The sequence below is a fragment of the Tachypleus tridentatus genome, chromosome 13 (genome assembly GCF_004210375.1).
Source record: "Tachypleus tridentatus isolate NWPU-2018 chromosome 13, ASM421037v1, whole genome shotgun sequence".
NCBI lineage: Eukaryota > Metazoa > Arthropoda > Merostomata > Xiphosura > Limulidae > Tachypleus > Tachypleus tridentatus.
In genome coordinates this window covers 77,818,918-77,838,929 of record NC_134837.1, presented here as the reverse complement: position 1 = coordinate 77,838,929, position 20,012 = coordinate 77,818,918, and the positions used below count along the sequence as shown (strand labels likewise).

Sequence of the window (20,012 nt, the reverse complement as noted above, 5' to 3'; positions counted from 1 at the left end):
TCTTAAAATCTTGTCCTTACTACTCACATAAACTATTGTTCTTAAAATCTTGTTCTTACCACTCACATAAACTATTGTTATTAAATTCGTATCCTTATCACTGATATAAACTATTGAACCTAAATTTCTGTCCTCACTACTCACCGAAATTGTTGTCCTAAATAAACCTCCTTACTAGTCACAGAATTAGTATACTTTAGTTCGTTTTCTTACAATTAACATAAACTATTAGTATTAATCTGTTTACTTAGTGTATTGACAGTTACTTATCCTTAAACTTTCATTAACTCTTGTACCTCAGTTCATGATTTTATTATTCGTAATCTACATGTTCGTAGTTTCTATACTATTATTCCTTTAATATCAGTTTCATTAACAGTATTGTGCAAATTGTTATATTCGGTTTATTATTATTTGTTTTATAGTTTGTGCTACAACGATTATTTTGCTTTGTTAGCTTAGTATCCTGAGATATCACTGGGATTACGACCGAAAATGTTGCTAGCAGCGACATTACTCAACTAATAAATCAGTACATTCTAATGTTTATTTTCTTTATACGGACCTCTGTGAATTTACATCAGACCTCCATACTGAATTAATCATTGTTATACAATTCCTGAAGTTAAATGATATGATTTATTTGATATAAAAATCCAGGTTTGCTATAAATATAAAACTGACTTCTGTATTTTAAAATAAGGAAATAATTGTAGACAAAAAAAGCAAACGATAAATAGTGATCATTCATTTATAAACAGTATGACTGTATTCACAACTGGATTAATTCTTAGTAACAATCTATGGGTAGCTCAACTTCACCTATCACAAGGTAATCACGGATAGTTTCTACTTGCACCAATTGCGTGTTCTTGTTGCATATCCGTACAATCTCTTGTTCCTAAATTATGTTCCTGTCTCCTGATCTGAGTGATATCTTTTGGGTTTAGTTGCCATTACATTAATACTGATGTATTGTATAGAAATATTAAGAAAGTAAGAACTATAAATATACCTGCCACAATGAATCAAATGTCCTTTAATTTTAGTGAATTATTTGTAGTGGGTACAAACTGCATGAAATTTACTGTAGTTATTATCAATTAATAGCCCTTTAATTGTAGTGAATTATTTGTAGTGGGTACAAACTGCATGAAAGTTACTGTAGCTATTAACAATTAATAGCTCTTTAATTGCAGTGAATCTTTTGTAGTGGGTACAAACTGCATGAAAGTTACTGTACCTAATAACATTTAACAGCCCTTTTATTGTAGTGAATCTTTTGTAGTGGGTACAAACTGCATGAAAGTTACTGTACCTAATAACATTTAATAGCCCTTTAATTGTAGTGAATTATTTGTAGTGGGTACAAACTACATGAAATTTACTGTAGCTATTAACAATTAATATCCTAACAAAATGTTATATTATACATTAATACAGTATTCAACTCTGCAGTTTAAAATAGCGCTATAAAGCCCAACTCAGTCAGTCGAAGTCGTACATTGCGTGTTTTTCTTATATGCATTTGTCTGCCTTTTCTTCACTTACGGAAACACAATAACGGCACTGGTGAAAGATTACTAGTTTTTAAATTATACACATCATTTCAAAGTAAGTTAACATTACTTATAAAATAAAATAACAAAAAGGAATTCAAAAAATAAATTCCTTTCAAACTTCATTCGTCTTTGTTAGTTTTGTCAAAAATAATAATTTATGATTAAACAGTGGTTTTAGACAAATTAATATGTTCAGGAAGTATTTTAGTTCAGGTAACTCTGTTTTGCCGTAAACATTATTTTTGGGATGGGACAATGGAACTTGTATGGTAGGAGACCACTAGAGGACGTTTGAAACAGTTTCAGTTCAACATTTAATTACTCGAGTTGATTTCAAGTGGAATACGAAGTAACCTAATTGGTTGAAGTAGGTAATAATATGTTGTAATAGTAACAATAGTTCTAACAAGAACAGAAAGTACAATTTTTGAAGTCATCTCTGGACTCTAAACAGAGCAACTGTGTGTGTCACGATGACAATAAAAATGTCGAGTCACAATCGTGGGACTAACACAGTTGGTCACATCGGTGAACTGAAGGAAATAACACTACAGAAACTTACGCCTCTTCGACTCATTGGAACTGTAATAACTACGTTGAAAGCATACGATGACACTACCTATTTAAAATGTGAGAACAATTTTGCACGAAATGGTATGCTGCAAATTTATCTTCTGCTAACAATGCTAAAGGAAACTACAGAGAACAGTAAAATAATATGGCTATTTTTATTTTAATAACTCCCATTTTTGAGCTGATAGAGTGAAGAAGGGCTCAGCTAACAACAATGTCACCTCTCGCAGCTATATATAGAACAAAGGTCTAAGAGGACCTGGAGTGATATACTTTAATTAAAAGTCTGTGTAGGAATTACAACAAGAATATTGTGATTATTCTCGAAAACTGGTCTTTATCGAGAAAATGTTGAAATTACAGCTAATCGTCGAGATATAGGTGGACCTGGGAGTGATGGGTGTGGTAAGCAATCTATCTTGTCACGTAATGTCGTTCAAGGTCGAAGAGGTTCTAGTTAGTACTGATGACAAAGTTTTGTAATCTATGTTTTATTAGGGAGCTAATTTTTAAGGTTTTATAAAGAGAATGATCAACTGGTTTAGTTCGCTTCCCCACTTCCCCGGCTCTAAATATCCACTTTAACCAGAGACAAGAAGGGAAGCAGATAGGGATGGCTTAGTTATTTAGTCTATTCTGCCAAGCAATCGAATAATGGAAAGTTGACCGTCACTATTATATTGCACTCACGGCCATAAAGTGCGGAACGTGTTCTTATGTCAATGGAGCATGCGCCCTTTGTTATTTTTTCAGAGACTGACGTTTTGCTGTGACAGTTATGGGTGTACTTGACTATCACTCCACGAGCACATTTTCTTCTGACTTTGACATTCCATAATTGTTTTATCACAGTTTTGTCATTAGATTTATCTGGGCTATCAGTACATGAATTGTTATTATACTACTGATCAGAATTGTTTTAGCAGAATCAGTCGAATAATTACGTAATAAATTTATAAATAAATGTACATTTTGTTACATAACTGGCATAAACAAAAAAAAGAAACAACACCAGAAGATAAGAAAGTATAAAACAACACAGTATTGTGAACTGGAAATACCATCCTTTAACAGCCCCTACCCTCAATATCACAGCAGCAGGTATGTGGATTTATAACACTAAGAATCTGGTTTCGATGCCCCTGGTGAGCACAGCGCAGATAGACCATAATATAGTTTTATACTTAAATACAAACAAACAAACAAACCATGCTTTAGAAATCGACATCATTATGGGAACAGATATTTTAAAACCAATGCTTTAAATACTGGTACAATCCAAGCAAGTTTAATATACGTTTTTTGGTTGTCACGATTCAGGAGGAAAGTTTTTTGTCGCTCGTAGAAATTAATGATTGGAAAATGTGGCCATTGTGCATTGATTAAGTGTACTGTGTTTAAACAAAAAATAACGAGAGCATGTCAGAAGCACTGTCGTAACAATGCTTATAGGAAAACACGTATTTTACTAATAAAACCTAGTTGAAGGTTATAAAAAGCTCTAAGTTGTGTTGTATCAAGGATTATCTCGTACAAGTTGTTAATTGATTCCAATTATTTTAGTGGGAAATGGAACAGTGATTTCAGATGTTAAACACTCTGAATATTATTCTGACGTTTCGAGCATCTTATGGACTATTTAGTTTTTTTTCAACCAAGTTAAATTGGAAAGTTATAGTGGTGATCTAAAAACGATCACAATAACCAAATGCTATCTATGCCTTTGTAGAATTAAACCCAAATCAACGTCTTGACTTGAGTCAATTTCTGTTATATTATGTCAGATGCGTGAAACATGTATTCCCATTGCGTTAAACTGTGGTACATTAATAAAAATCAGGACAAAAATCTTCCATTTTGTACGACCATTCTCTTGAAATACAAGAACATTTTTGCATTAATGATTGGTTTTTCATATGATGTAGCCCCATCTAGGGACCGTATGTTCCTGTTTAGAATCATCTGATACAACAGGTCCATCGTTTAGTAATGTGCCTTAGTTTCAATGTTTCCTAATTTATTCGTATGATACTTAATATTAATAATGTTTTTATTGTAAGTAGCTGAGTCTGTACACTCTTAATTCACTTATTATTGTACTAATTGTTCATACTCCACAAAGGTAACGATATTTCGTTAGCTCGACCTCTTATTTTAGTTTTACGAAAAAAAAATAGTTGTGTCAGCAAGAGTAATTTTTCCATCTATTTCACTGATATTTATAGGAATATTACGCAGTATTTGAAACTTTAATTTTTAACCTGATATAATCTTTTCTGATCAAATCCAAAATTTTCATCAGATGGACAAAGAAGTTCAGAATTTCGTTCACGAACTACATGCAGTCGTAGGTAGTTCACGGCCTCTCAAGAATCCACTTTTTGCAAACTGTCCATCTGGGATGACACCAACTATTCTGACTCAGTTCAAGGATATAGATTTTGTATTCAGGGATTTGAATTGGTAATTTATTAAACGAGTTACAGTTTCTTAAAGAATCGTAAGTATTTGTGATTTGTACAACGTTTCATTTTTTGAATTGATATATATATTACTGTGTTTTGTTTTTTCCTTGTTTCATAGGACAACACCACTAAATAAATCAATTAATTTACTCCCACCATTTAGGAAGGCCAAGTCACTAGTATGCCTTCTCAAGCCTTAAGCATGATAGAGCTGAAAGACCCTAAAATCTGCATAATTATTGACTTCGGAGAGAATGCAGCCTTCGCTTCCCAAGATCGTTTATCACCTACCTCGACACTTGGCACTCCGTCTCGAGAATGGATTTCTACTCAGCTTGACATACAGCGGAAGAAGTTTGACTGTATTCGAGAATCGCAAGCCGCCACCGAGGGAATGCTCTTGATTAATGTGGAACGATGCAGTAGGTTCTTCTAAGCATGTTAACTCATATTCTGTGTGAGAATGGTTTTAGGACTATCAAAATAATTTACACCAATTACTTTATATCGTCGCAATATTTACATTAAAAGTTTGTCTGGATTTAGTTGTTTTTTGTCTCATTTTCTAACTGCTGCACTCTCGTCAATAGTATTAATTAATTCAAACCATGAAATTATTTTCGTGCATTCATGTGAAACTGAGGCGAATGTTCGACTGTTAGAGGAAGAAAATGGGTTTATTTTAATAACGACAATTATGAGGTAAACTAGAGAGGCACTAATTAGAACGCATACTTGTCAATTTGCAGTTAAGCGCAAAGCTACACAAAGGGCTACCCGCACTCTGCCCATCAAGGGTATCAAAACACGGTTTCCAGCGTTGTAGGTTCTGAAAACGTATCGCTGTGCCACTGGGGAGGCGGAGCATATATTTTCGCTAGGTACCATTGATCGTATTCGGATCTCAAAAAACATACGTTCGTCGTTATCAACGGACACAAATCCTTTATGAACAATGATGAATACTATTCTATATATGCCAACCAAGTTTCACCAAAATCAGAACATTTTTTAAAATGAGTCATAGAGCAAAAACAGAGTGAAAAATAGGGCCACATATTAACAGATTTGTTTTTTTCGTGACACGTTCTGGTTTGTTTTGAATTTCGCTCAAAGCTACACGAGAGCTATCTGCGCTAGCCATCCTTAATTTAGCACTGTAAGACCAGAGGGAAGGCAGCTAGTCATCACCACCCATCGCCAACTCTTGGGCTACTCTTTTACCAATGAATAGTGGGATTGACCGTGACATTATAACGCCCCCATGGCTGAAAAGGCGAGCATATTTGGTGTGACGGGGATTCGAACCAGCGATCCTCAGATTACGAGTCGAGACACGTTCTGGTAATGTAGTCTATATGAATACACTACTCAAGGTAAATCATAAGGCCAAACAACACGTTTTGTTGATGCACTTTATGTGAATACAAACTTTTGGGAGGGGATGAAATTTAATAATATTAGGATTTTTAATAAATATGCAGTTTTGAAAAATAATTGAAAACTTAGTCTCTCTTTGTGATAATTATTACTTAAAATCACTTTTTATACCATGAAACGTTTAACTTTATCACTATGAGAATACATTAGAATTTTAAATAAGAAGAGTCGAATAGAAAGAGAAATAATTCATCACTAGAGAGTTGTGTTTTGTGCTACGCAGCAAGAATTTTGAACCTTATCGCGACGACTGTCATATATACACGAACAGTGCAACATGACCAAGGCATTTCTTTCTTAGTTATTTATATCTGTTGCTCATAGAAATGCAGTAAACATTTTATCGTAACCAATGAAATACTTTGCTTAGAAAAATTAAAAACAATCAGAGCAATTTTATATTAAGTACCTATATATATTCTTAAACACACAACTGTGTAGTATTGCAATATTTTCATATCGGCGCTATTATTTAATGGACTACGATAAACTGCGTTTAACAACTCTAATATTTATACATTATATATATATATTTTGTACTTATAAAAGGCCAGTTTCCATTCATGACGTACCTGGTGCTGAATACGAACCACAGCGAACCCAAGCGACTAATCGAGCAGTTACAGGATAACTTTTCAACAGCACAGTGTCAAGAACAACTACAACATTTAGGTAAGATCATATTTATGTGAAATTAAAAGTAATACCTTTGCGAATGGAGTGGTTGTGAATAGTTCAGATGTAAACGTAACACAACGTATACTTAAGTGTTTTAAAATCCTAATTTTGTAGTCTGTTGTATTTAAAGAAACTCATTAATGTGCTCGTTTGTTTGCTTATAGTTAAGCACAAAGCAACACAACGGGCTGTTTGTGCTCTGTCCACAAGAGGAATCGATATCTGGCTTCTAGCACCGGAAGTCCACAAATATGTCACTGGGGGCAAGGGACTCGCAATTTGTGCCAAATACACTAAAATTAAGTAGAATATATCCAAAGAAGATTTTCCGTATTGTATGTTCCATCCTTCACAAAATGCCCATGGCAATGTTGAACGCTAACGTTATTTTTTCTCCATTTAAATAACTAAATACATCTAAAGAGTTGAGATTACATAAAGGGAAAACGTCAGATGAGAATGGTGTTAGTTCAGTATTTCACTGGAACTAAATGAAAATGTTTGTTTGTTTCTTGGACTTTCGCGCAAAGCTACACGAGGGCTATTTGTGCTAGGCGTCCCTAATTTAGCAGTGTAAGACTAGAGGGAAGGCAGCTAGTCATCACCTCCCATCGCCAACTCTTCGGATACTCTTTTACCAACGAATAGTGGGATTGACTGTCACATTGTAACGCCACCACGGAAGAAAAGGCGAGCATATTTGGTGTGACGGGGATTAGAACCAGCGACCATCATATTACCAGTCGAACGCCTTTACCCATCTAGCCATGCTGGGTCAGAAAATATCCGTTAGTAACTAAGTAGTAGAAAGTTAACTGAATTTTTGAATTTTAGGATATTTAATACCCTTCATCACACACACCGAAAAACAATGTCCATGTTGTATTAGTAGGTATAAACGGCTTTTTTACAATTTTAACAATACCTTTATTCATGAACCAGTTAAGAAATCCAAGGGTGATTCACGAAATCGTGATCCCAGTGACACAAATGTTGCCTCTTAATTTGGACATGACCCAGCTACACGAGGGCTATCTGCGCTACCCGTCTCTAATTTTGCAGTGTTAGACTAGAGGGAAGACAGCTAGTCATCACGACCCACTGTCAACTCTTGGGCTACTCTTTTACCAACGAATAGTGGGACTGACCGTCACGTTATAATGCCCCCACGGCTGAAAGGGCGAGCATGTTTGATGTGACGGAGATTCGAATCCGCGACTCTTCGATTACGAGTCAAGTGCCTTAGCCACCCGGCCATACCGGACCTTACTGGTTAGAATACTGAAATTCGATTGGGAACATCCAAATTTCAAAACCCAATATGCATCAGAACACGTTTCAAACTTTAGGAAGAATTATTATTATGATAGTCATTCCTACTGTTCAGTCAAGAATTGTTACGTATACGGAAGATAGGTCTTCCCTCACAATGATGAATAGCTTTGCTTGAACCCTAAGACCCTCTACTCTGATCCCCTTGTCCACCTGTTACGTTCAGTTTGGTTCATTAACCTATGTGTCACATCAGGTACTGCTCAGCTTGGAAATACTAACATTCTTCTTACACATTTTGGCCCGGCATGTTCGGGTGGTTAAGGCAATTGACTCGTAATCTGAGGGTCGCGGGCTCGAATCCCTGTCATACCAAATATGCTTGACCTTTCAGCCGTAGGAGCGTTATAACGTGACGGTCAATCCCACTATTCGTTGGTAAAAGAGTAGCCTAAAAGTTGGTGGTGGGTGGTTATGATTATCTGCTTTCCCTCTAGTCCTTCACTACCAAATTAGGGACGGCTAGCGCAAATAGCCCTTGTGTAGCTTTGCGCTAAATTCAAAACAAACAAACAAACAAAAGTTACACATTTTAAACCGACTTCTTCGTACATTAATATAAACATTCTTTACGTATTATTTTAACATCATAACATCTTTCTATATTTAATAGTGAGGTAAAGAAAAAAAACACAAAACGCAGCTCAAGTTCTGTACCCGACAGCTTCTCACTTACTTTTGTATTTTTATAATAATGATTTTAACAACACTCGTTCTAGCATATCTTGTACTTATCGAGCGGACGATAATCGATTTCATATTATTCCTTGATTCCATGCATGCGTGGGTTAGGACTTCTGTCATGGACTATATTAAACATAGTAACTACACCACAACCATCACACCGAGTGATTTTTGTCTTTGTTTTGAATTTCGCGCAAAGCTACTCGAGGGCTATTTGCGCTAGCCGTCCCTAACTTAGCAGTGTAAGACTAGAGGGAAGGCAGCTAGTTATCACCACCCATCGCCAACTCTTCGGATACTCTTTTACCAATGAATAGTGGGATTGACTGTCACATTATAACGCTACCATGAAAGAAAAGGCGAGCATATTTGGTGTGACGAGGATTAGAACCAGTGACCCTCATATTACCATCGAACGCCTTTACCCACCTAACCATGCTGGGTCAGAAAATATCCGTTAGTAACTAAGTAGTAGAAAGTTAACTCTATTTTTGAATTTTAGGATATTTAATACCCTTCATCACACACACCGAAAAACAATGTCCATGTTGTATTAGTAGGTATAAACGGCTTTTTTACAGTTTTAACAATACCTTTATTCATTAACCAGTTGAGAAATCCAAGGATGATTCGCGAAATCGTGATCCTAATGACACAAATCTTGCCTCTTCATCTGGACATGACACAGCTACACGAGGGCTATTTGCGCTACCCGTACCTAATTTAGCAGTGTAAGACTAGAGGGAAGGCAGCTAGTCATCACCCCCACCGTCAACTCGTGGGCTACTCTTTTACCAACGAATAGTGGGATTGACCGTAACATTATAACGCCCATACGGCTCAAAGGATGATTGTGTCTGGTGTGACGGGGGTTCGAACCCGTGATCTTCGGATTACGAGTCGAGTGCCTTAACCACTTGGCCATGCTGAGCCCGGTTGATGTTATTAGAAGGAGTGTATATTGTTAGATATACACGACTGTGCCAGTTAAATTTAATATGAGGGTTATGATTTAGAGAGTTATAAAGAGCGAGTGTTAAAGTTAGTATTCTTAGAAGCGATAATTTGTCGAAGGTTTGTTTATGTAATGTGTGCAAATCTAACGTTGTGTAGTTCACTAGGTGGTGATTGTTATATTGTTTCATCATGTTACTCGTACCCTCCAAGTTTCTGGTTATGTTATTGAGTATTGTTTCATCACAACGTCTGGTAGTTTGTAGAAAATTCTAGGCCTCAGTCAGACAATTATTTATAGGTGACCAAGTCAGTGCAATTAAGTACATTAGTGAAAAAGAAAGTAAAAGTGAAGTTAGACTGTGTGTATGAGTTTAGTCATAACATGTGATTTATAAAGTTAGTTTCACAGTTTGTATTGTATTAACAGAGATAAAGAAGAATAGGTGGTCTTGTATTTTGGGTTCTAAAGTAATTGAACCAGCCTACGTGATCTGTTAACATAAAAGAGAATTATTTAAAGTTTTAAATACAACTGTGGTTAACCACAGGGTAACGTAAATGAATTTATCACTGATTGAATCGTGATAGCAGAGTAGGGAAGAATAGATCGTATTGTCATTTGGGTTCTAAAGTAATTAAACCAGCCTATGTGGACTCTTGACGTAAAAGAGAGTTATTTAAAGCTTTGGATACAACTGTAGTAAGCCATAGGGTAAGATAAGTGAATTTATCACTGTCTGTATTGTGAGAACAGAGTATAGAAGAATAGTTCTTCTTGCCATTTGTGTTCTAAAGTAACTGAACCAGCTCGTGTGAGCTCTTAATGAAAAGATACGATTATTTAAAGATGTAAATGCAACTGTGAGATTAACTGTTTAACAAACATTTTTATATGCACTGAATTGTTTTATCATATTTTAACACAAGTGGACTATGTGCTGTTTATTTATTGTTTAAATGTATCGCCAACAAATCACAGCCACCTACTATAAAAAACACTCGTTCACACGCATAAGTGAAAACTTGACACGTATATTGCAAGATAAGCCTAAAGAGGATGTAAAGAAAGAGATAGAAAGGGTTGTATATAATGTTATTATAAGGATTGTGCATGTTGCAGGATGATGTCAGAGAGAAGGAAATGAAAAGTGTTGTATATAATGTAATTACAAAGAATGTGTATGTTGTAAAAAAAGATTGAAAGTGGCATATACATACAGAATGTTATTACAAGGACTGTACATGTTTTAAGATGAGGTTAGAAGGGCTATAAAGAAACTTTAAATTCGACGAATTTGGCAATCTGACCAATGCCACTTTTTCTAGCCACCTGTATGCCTTGGAACACTCTGTCGCATCGTGTCATAATTTATTTAGAAGTAAATAACACGAAAAATAGGGTATTTTTAACCACTTTTGTTCCAGTATTCATCAGTATTCGAAAGAATATTATGTTTTCAATTTCGACCCACCACAAGTCCACATGCTACTTCAGGGTTTTATAGGATACGATTATGACACTGATTTGTAACAAACCTTGTTTTATGAAACTATCGAGATTTTACCTACCTCTCACTTTTTATGATGCTTTACATTTTTAATAGGCATGGGCTCATATTTCACTTGGCGATATTTAATTTTTTTCCATTGACTTTATTCGTAAGACGTTTATAAAAGATAAACAAACGAAATATACTCTGGAATATAACTTTGTATCTAGGAAGATCGAAACATTGTTCTCTCCTTGTCAACAAAAGTGTTAATACCCATACCAGCCGTTCTGAGATACATTTTTATTTCGAGTGGGTTTCACGTGATCAGGAATATAACTTTCTTCAATCATTTCTACATATGGCGCTGAATGTTTTTATTTTTTACTCTATTCATTGGAGTCGCTATTGTTAACATTTTATTAGCCTCTCCACATGTTTGTCGTCAACACTTATAAACAGATAAATCATACTTACTTTGTACCTTGATTAATGGATAATATAAATAAATCAAGTCCAAATTAATTGTGCATTAATTTTCTCGTACTTGAAAGAGCAGCTCTAAATGTTAATGTTGCGTTTTGTCTTTTTGAACTCAATGTAACTTTAACACTTTAACGTGTTTTTCTGGATAAACACATAAGAAGTAAATAATGTAGCGCACAGCGTGTTCTTGAATAATATTATATCACCGTCACTTTAATTTGAAGTATAGTGTGCAGTCTTGGCATATTCCAAAGAGAATAATTTAATAATTCCAAGCACAACTGCCTCGTATGACTGGCTGATTAAGGCGCTCGACTCGTAATCTGAGGGTCGCGGGTTCGAATCCCTGTCACATCAAACATGCTCGCCCTTTCAGCCGTGGACGCGTTATAAAGTTACGGTTAATCCCACCATTCGTTGGTATAAGAGTAGCCCAAGAGTTAGCGGTGGGTGGTGATGACTAGCTGCCTTCCCTCTAGCCTTACACTGCTAACTAGCGCAGATAGTCCTCGTGTAGCTTTGTGCGAAATTAAAAAAAAACAAATAAATAAAACAAAACAAACCAAGCACAACTATGTTTTGACTGGATCGAGAGGTATTCAATCGTTTCCTGGTTGGATAGCAGTAAGTATTCGGATTTACAACGCTAACATCAGAGGCTCGATTCCATCGATTCTATATCTGACATAGAAGCATGTTTAACGTTATCCATTCAAGAGTTTTTGTTAGGCGTTGGAAATGCCTCAGGTTAAGTTAAGAGTCCAGTAAGTGAATACCTGTGTGTATATATGTCAGACACATATTCAACGAAAATGCAAATTTTCAACTAGCATTTCCCCACCCAACCTACGCACTATCAAAACGAGTGTTAGGCCTCTTTTTTTTTCTATTCGTTTATGTTTTTCAGTCTTTGAAGTTTACGTATTATGAAAATAAATCACGGTATTTGAGGTAGCATGATTCATGCTTGCACATGATTAAAAACCAGTAACACAAGTAAATGAAAAACACGTGGGGTATATTATGACGAAAAATCACGTGTGGTGAAACAGGTAAAACGAAGCTAGAACAAATGTATATTGTGGACGTAGATGCTATAAAGTCTACAAACAATGTACTCTGTGATTCTGGTTTGCGGAAGAAATAGACAAAAACTTAATGGCATAAACTCCGATGATTTAAGCATTCGTAACACGTGGATGGTTGTCATAGCAACATATTGGATCGACTTCATTCTCAATCCATATCTTCTTTCCGTTGGAAACTACAACAGGAAGGAAGAATAAAATATTTCCTGCACCTGATAGTAGTTTTTATTTCATTTCAGTAATGGATAGAAATTTTGTTAACATATCATAAATTATCGTCAAATTCACATAGTCAAGGTATAGTTCGTTTGTTCAGTTTTTCCTATAAAGTTACTATACAACGAACACTGACTTTGTTTTTAACTTAACGAAATTATCAAACGAGAATGCAACATAAAATGGCCATTATTATCTCATCTCTTGTCAAACCATGCGCTGTTTAAATAGCAGGATATTCTAGATCAGTATTTTGTACACGTAATATGCAACCATTAAGTTATTATTTCATTTAATAAAAGTCCTTTTTTGTGTGTGTATTGTACTAACTTTCTGACAAATAACTCAGTCGCAAGGCAGATACGCATGCGTTACACAGATTGTATGCAGTTTGTAACTGTGGCACGTAGGATGTCAGTTACCTCCAATCCTGAAATCAGAAAACAAACATATTAACTGGGTAAATTGAATGTACTTTAATGGCGACAGAAGACTACAGAACTGGTATGGAAGTATCGATGTTAATAAATTACGACTTGAACTGAGCTTGTCGTATTAGTGTTGCAAATAATCACGTAAAAAAAAAAAACACTCTCTGATGGGAGACATAATGTTTCGATTCCAAAAGAAACTTAATTTAAAAAAAATGTATATAATCGCCACTGTACAGCAAACTGAAGCTAGCTTTATTAAAAAATGTATATAATAGCCACTGTACAGCAAACTGAAGCTAGCTTTATTAAAAAATGTATATAATCGTCACTGTACAGCAAACTGAAGCTAGCTTTATTAAAAAATGTATATAATCGTCACTGTACAGCAAACTGAAGCTAGCTTTATTAAAAAATGTATATAATCGTCACTGTACAGCAAACTGAAGCTAGCTTTATTAAAAATGTATATAATCGTCACTGTGACAGCAAACTGAAGCTAGCTTTATTAAAATATGTATATAATCGTCACTGTACAGCAAACTGAAGCTAGCTTTATTAAAAATGCTAGCTTTATTAAAAAATGTATATAATCGTCACTGTACAGCAAACTGAAGCTAGCTTTATTAAAAAATGTATATAATCGTCACTGTACAGCAAACTGAAGCTAGCTTTATTAAAAATGTATATAATCGTCACTGTACAGCAAACTGAAGCTAGCTTGTATTAAAAAATGTATATAATCGTCACTGTACAGCAAACTGAAGCTAGCTTTATTAAAAATGTATATAATCGTCACTGTTTATTAAAATGTATATAATCGTCAGCAGCAAACTGAAGCTAGCTTTATTAAAAATGTATATAATCGTGTATAAGCTAGCTTTATTAAAAATCGTCACTGTACAGCAAACTGAAGCTAGCTTTATTAAAAATGTATATAATCGTCACTGTACAGCAAACTGAAGCTAGCTTTATTAAAAACTGTATATAATCGTCACTGTACAGCAAACTGAAGCTAGCTTTATTAAAAATGTATATAATCGTCACTGTACAGCAAACTGAAGCTAGCTTTATTAAAAATGTATATAATCGTCACTGTACAGCAAACTGAAGCTAGCTTTATTAAAAATGTATATAATCGTCACTGTACAGCAAACTGAAGCTAGCTTTATTAAAAAATGTATATAATCGTCACTGTACAGCAAACTGAAGCTAGCTTTATTAAAAATGTATATAATCGTCACTGTACAGCAAACTGAAGCTAGCTTTATTAAAAATGTATATAATCGTCACTGTACAGCAAACTGAAGCTAGCTTTATTAAAAATGTATATAATCGTCACTGTACAGCAAACTGAAGCTAGCTTTATTAAAAATGTATATAATCGTCACTGTACAGCAAACTGAAGCTAGCTTTATTAAAAATGTATATAATCGTCACTGTACAGCAAACTGAAGCTAGCTTTATTAAAAATGTATATAATCGTCACTGTACAGCAAACTGAAGCTAGCTTTATTAAAAAATGTATATAATCGCCACTGTACAGCAAACTGAAGCTAGCTTTATTAAAAATGTATATAATCGCCACTGTACAGCAAACTGAAGCTAGCTTTATTAAAAATGTATATAATCGTCACTGTACAGCAAACTGAAGCTAGCTTTATTAAAAAATGTATATAATCGTCACTGTACAGCAAACTGAAGCTAGCTTTATTAAAAAATGTATATAATCGTCACTGTACAGCAAACTGAAGCTAGCTTTATTAAAAATGTATATAATCGTCACTGTACAGCAAACTGAAGCTAGCTTTATTAAAAAATGTATATAATCGTCACTGTACAGCAAACTGAAGCTAGCTTTATTAAAATATGTATATAATCGCCACTGTACAGCAAACTGAAGCTAGCTTTATTAAAAAATGTATATAATCGTCACTGTACAGCAAACTGAAGCTAGCTTTATTAAAAAATGTATATAATCGCCACTGTACAGCAAACTGAAGCTAGCTTTATTAAAAATGTATATAATCGCCACTGTACAGCAAACTGAAGCTAGCTTTATTAAAAAATGTATATAATCGTCACTGTACAGCAAACTGAAGCTAGCTTTATTAAAAAATGTATATAATCGCCACTGTACAGCAAACTGAAGCTAGCTTTATTAAAAAATGTATATAATCGTCACTGTACAGCAAACTGAAGCTAGCTTTATTAAAAATGTATATAATCGTCACTGTACAGCAAACTGAAGCTAGCTTTATTAAAAAATGTATATAATCGTCACTGTACAGCAAACTGAAGCTAGCTTTATTAAAAATGTATCTAATCGTCACTGTACAGCAAACTGAAGCTAGCTTTATTAAAAATGTATATAATCGTCACTGTACAGCAAACTGAAGCTAGCTTTATTAAAAAATGTATATAATCGTCACTGTACAGCAAACTAAAGCTAGCTTTATTAAAAAAATGTATCTAATCGTCACTGTACAGCAAACTGAAGCTAGCTTTATTAAAATGTATATAATCGTCACTGTACAGCAAACTGAAGCTAGCTTTATTAAAAAATGTATATAATCGTCACTGTACAGCAAACTGAAGCTAGCTTTATTAAAAAATGTATATAATCGTCACTGTACAGCAAACTGAAGCTAGCTTTATTAAAATATGTATATAATCGTCACTGTACAGCAAACTGAAGCTAGCTTTATTAAAAAATGTATATAATCGCCACTGTACAGCAAACTGAAGCTAGCTTTATTAAAAATGTATATAATCGTCACTGTACAGCAAACTGAAGCTAGCTTTATTAAAAAATGTATATAATCGCCACTGTACAGCAAACTGAAGCTAGCTTTATTAAAAAATGTATATAATCGCCACTGTACAGCAAACTGAAGCTAGCTTTATTAAAAAATGTATATAATCGTCACTGTACAGCAAACTGAAGCTAGCTTTATTAAAAAATGTATATAATCGCCACTGTACAGCAAACTGAAGCTAGCTTTATTAAAAATGTATATAATCGTCACTGTACAGCAAACTGAAGCTAGCTTTATTAAAAAATGTATATAATCGTCACTGTACAGCAAACTGAAGCTAGCTTTATTAAAAAATGTATATAATCGTCACTGTACAGCAAACTGAAGCTAGCTTTATTAAAAAATGTATCTAATCGTCACTGTACAGCAAACTGAAGCTAGCTTTATTAAAAATGTATATAATCGTCACTGTACAGCAAACTGAAGCTAGCTTTATTAAAAAATGTATATAATCGTCACTGTACAGCAAACTAAAGCTAGCTTTATTAAAAAATGTATCTAATCGTCACTGTACAGCAAACTGAAGCTAGCTTTATTAAAAATGTATATAATCGTCACTGTACAGCAAACTGAAGCTAGCTTTATTAAAAAATGTATCTAATCGTCACTGTACAGCAAACTGAAGCTAGCTTTAATAAAAAAATGTATATAATCGTCACTGTACAGCAAACTGAAGCTAGCTTTATTAAAAAATGTATATAATCGTCACTGTACAGCAAACTGAAGCTAGCTTTATTAAAAGAAAAAAAAATACAATGATTGCCGTCTGGCTGACATCGTCAGATAATTTTGACACATTTAATCTGTTTTAAAAGTTTTTGATAGGTGTTTATATGCACATCTCGATATTGGGAAAGTTTACAGACGTATGTTAAATAACATTTATCAAAATAAATGTTATTGTTTCTTATTACATGTGTGCATCGACAAATTAAAAAGAACAAAATAAGAATAATAACAACTGAAAACTTAATAATGAGGGCCGAACGTGGTCCAATGACCTGAAGTTCCGCGGTTCGAGTCCTGTTACCACACACACACACACAAGTAATTGTGCTCTGGAGTCGTATATGATATAAGAGTGACGAAAGTAGCCTAAGAGTTGTGTTTACTAGCTGCTTCTCTCTAATCTATCACTTTAAAGTTACCGTATCTTAAAGTTTACTGGTTCTATAGAAAAAAAAAATCTGTAAAGATTCACACTGAAAACCAAAAGCTTTATTCAGGAAAGTTTAGACATAGCAGAGAGCGTAACATACCTAAAGAGTCTTTCTAGCAAACTGACATTGCTTTGACTTCTTTTGTTTTCCTCTTTTAACAGTACAAGATAGACGACTCTAATAAAATGTTCGTCAACGTGCAGGATATTTTAAGGATCACTAAACAATACCTAGAACAGAAGATTCCTACAGCGGTTTGGTGGTTTGAGTCGTTTTGAAATTAGATTCTCTTATTAACAATTTCTAATAGGACATCCCCTAAGCTCAGTTGATAGAGAACTTCTGTGATGTATGAGAGGCCTAAGATTCGATATCGAACTGAGGATATTACCATAAGAAAAAGTGGTACCAAACGTGGGGTGTGGATAAGGTCAAAGAATGGGCTTTTTTTTTTTTGTGGTTGGGAAAGACTATAGTTGTTTGGGTTGTTACAAGAAGTGCCTTAGTGGAAATTGCTAGTGGGTAAACACTTAGCTCAGTTAGTAGAGCGATCACTTATAGTGAAAGCTTTGCCGAGTTCAATGCAAGAGACAAGGAAAATGAAATCCCCACAGTTTTATTGAGTATGATTGAGAACACATTGAACATATTATTTTACAGCTTCACACCTTCATGAATAAAATATACCATTCTCAATATGCAACAATATGCAATTTGTTGTTTGCGGTTTAACCTCAACTTTAATGTAATTAGTAGCGGCTCGAAATTTCAGAGACTAACAACGTTAACCTATGCATCACAGATACAATGAACATTCGACAGACAGTTTGTTTCTTAGATATTAAGCACAAAGCTCACTACACAACGAGCTATCTCTGCCCTACAAACCACGGGTATCGAAACCCACTTTCTAGCATTGTAAGCCCGCAGTTATACCGCTGTGCCACTGGGGGCATCGACAGGCAGAACACGGTAAAACAGAAAACAAAGTCCGCAAAAGATATCAAAACGTAAGAAAAAAGAGGGGGATTAATATTTCCTTACTATTCTAGGATATTAAGCTTCACATATTATACACCAGGGGTGTCTGCGTTAGCTGTCCCTGATTTAGCAATGACAAACCAGAGGGATGGGGCCCGGCATGGCCAAGTGGTTTAAGGCACTTGACTCGTAATCCGCGGGTCGCGGGTTCGAGTCCCTGTCACACCAAACATGCTCGCCTTTTCAGCCATTGCAGCGTTATAATGTGACGGTCAATCCCACTAGCTGCCTTCCTTTTAGTCTTATACTGCAAAATTAGGCACGGCTTGCGCAGATTGCCCTCGTGTAGCTTTGCGCTAAATTAAAACCAAACCAAACCAGAGGGATGGCAGCTAGTCAACATTATTCACTGCTAAATCTTGGGCCAACAGTGTTATCGGCCAAAACATGATAACGATCTCACAGCTGAAAGGGCGAGCATATTCGGTGACTGGGGTTCAATACTAAACTAATAGAAGATCAAATACCAAAACATTTCAGATTTATCTTAGTTAAGTAAAACTCTGGTGAACTCATTTTCAAGTACTTTATATTCTCTAGTTTGTTTACCAACGCATAACTGAATTGTAGAATTCATATATATCCAACCAGGAGTCCTTTAATGTTACTGATAACACCATTAATGTATTTGTATGTCACATGTATACGGTTTTTTCTTTCGCTATTTGTAGAGTTTGTTATCTGGAGGCAAAATTAACCCAAGAGATTAGCTATTAATACCACAATTACAGGAGGTTTTGAGAATTTGTATGCGAAGCTTTATCATGTGACATTCAGTTTATTCATAGAAAGGAAATTACAAGCTTATACTTCAACTACCAAATTATCCATGCGATTTGAGTTATTTTCTTGGTCTACACCTGAATAGAGTTTAATATATCTTTTTACTGGTTTTGTGGTTTTCAAGATTTAATCATACAATATGTGTGCAAGTTTAAAGTTTAGTGCATGGAGGTATTTCTAGTGTTTTGTTACCTCGTTCAGTTAAAGTTGACAGGTAACATGTTTCTTCAGTGATTTAAGCATTCATGTAAGTCCAGAAAAGTTCAGAACCACTGATTATATTGCGCATGACGATGGCAATGTATAAGTGTTACATGTTCAAAGTTACAGACTGACGACAAAAAGTCGGCGTCCTACTCTACAGTTGTTTACAGTTCATCACAATCTAAAGGAAGTTACAGACCCAAGGGCGCAAACACCTGATTTATAATCTCAGTGTCAGTTTCAGCAAGCATGGTTAATACGAAATGATTAATCCGAAAGGAAAAGCTTTCCATCAAAAGGCTTTTCGATCGGCACGGCCATTATCACACTTGTATGAACGTGCATGAATTGTGCTGTGAATGAATGAGTTCGTACAGACCACATTTGAGTCTCCGCGTGTTTCACGTGTTTTGTTCTAATGATTGAAGATCCGAGTTGTGGGAACCTTCAGGTGTCTGCTTAATGTTTTTTTTTTATTCGCATTTATCACTAACGGTTCTTTGTAAAAATGACTGAATGATCAACATTACTAGTTCACTAATTTTGCTTATCAAAGCCATACGGATTTTCTCGCGCCCAATGCATTTGAAAATAGATAAAGGT

The 20,012-nt window shown here is 34.8% G+C and overlaps 1 protein-coding gene across 3 annotated transcripts in view; it reads left to right on the top strand.

The window, feature by feature from the left end:
- The window catches only part of LOC143238344 (uncharacterized), a 38,459-nt gene that overhangs the window by 7,889 nt on the left and 10,558 nt on the right, over positions 1–20,012 (top strand). For all 3 annotated transcript variants that reach the window (XM_076478496.1, XM_076478494.1, XM_076478495.1), the window contains 2 exons: positions 4,764–5,022; positions 6,590–6,712. In XM_076478496.1, the coding sequence (XP_076334611.1) occupies positions 4,764–5,022; positions 6,590–6,712 (382 nt within the window). The remainder of the gene's footprint in view (positions 1–4,763; positions 5,023–6,589; positions 6,713–20,012) is intronic.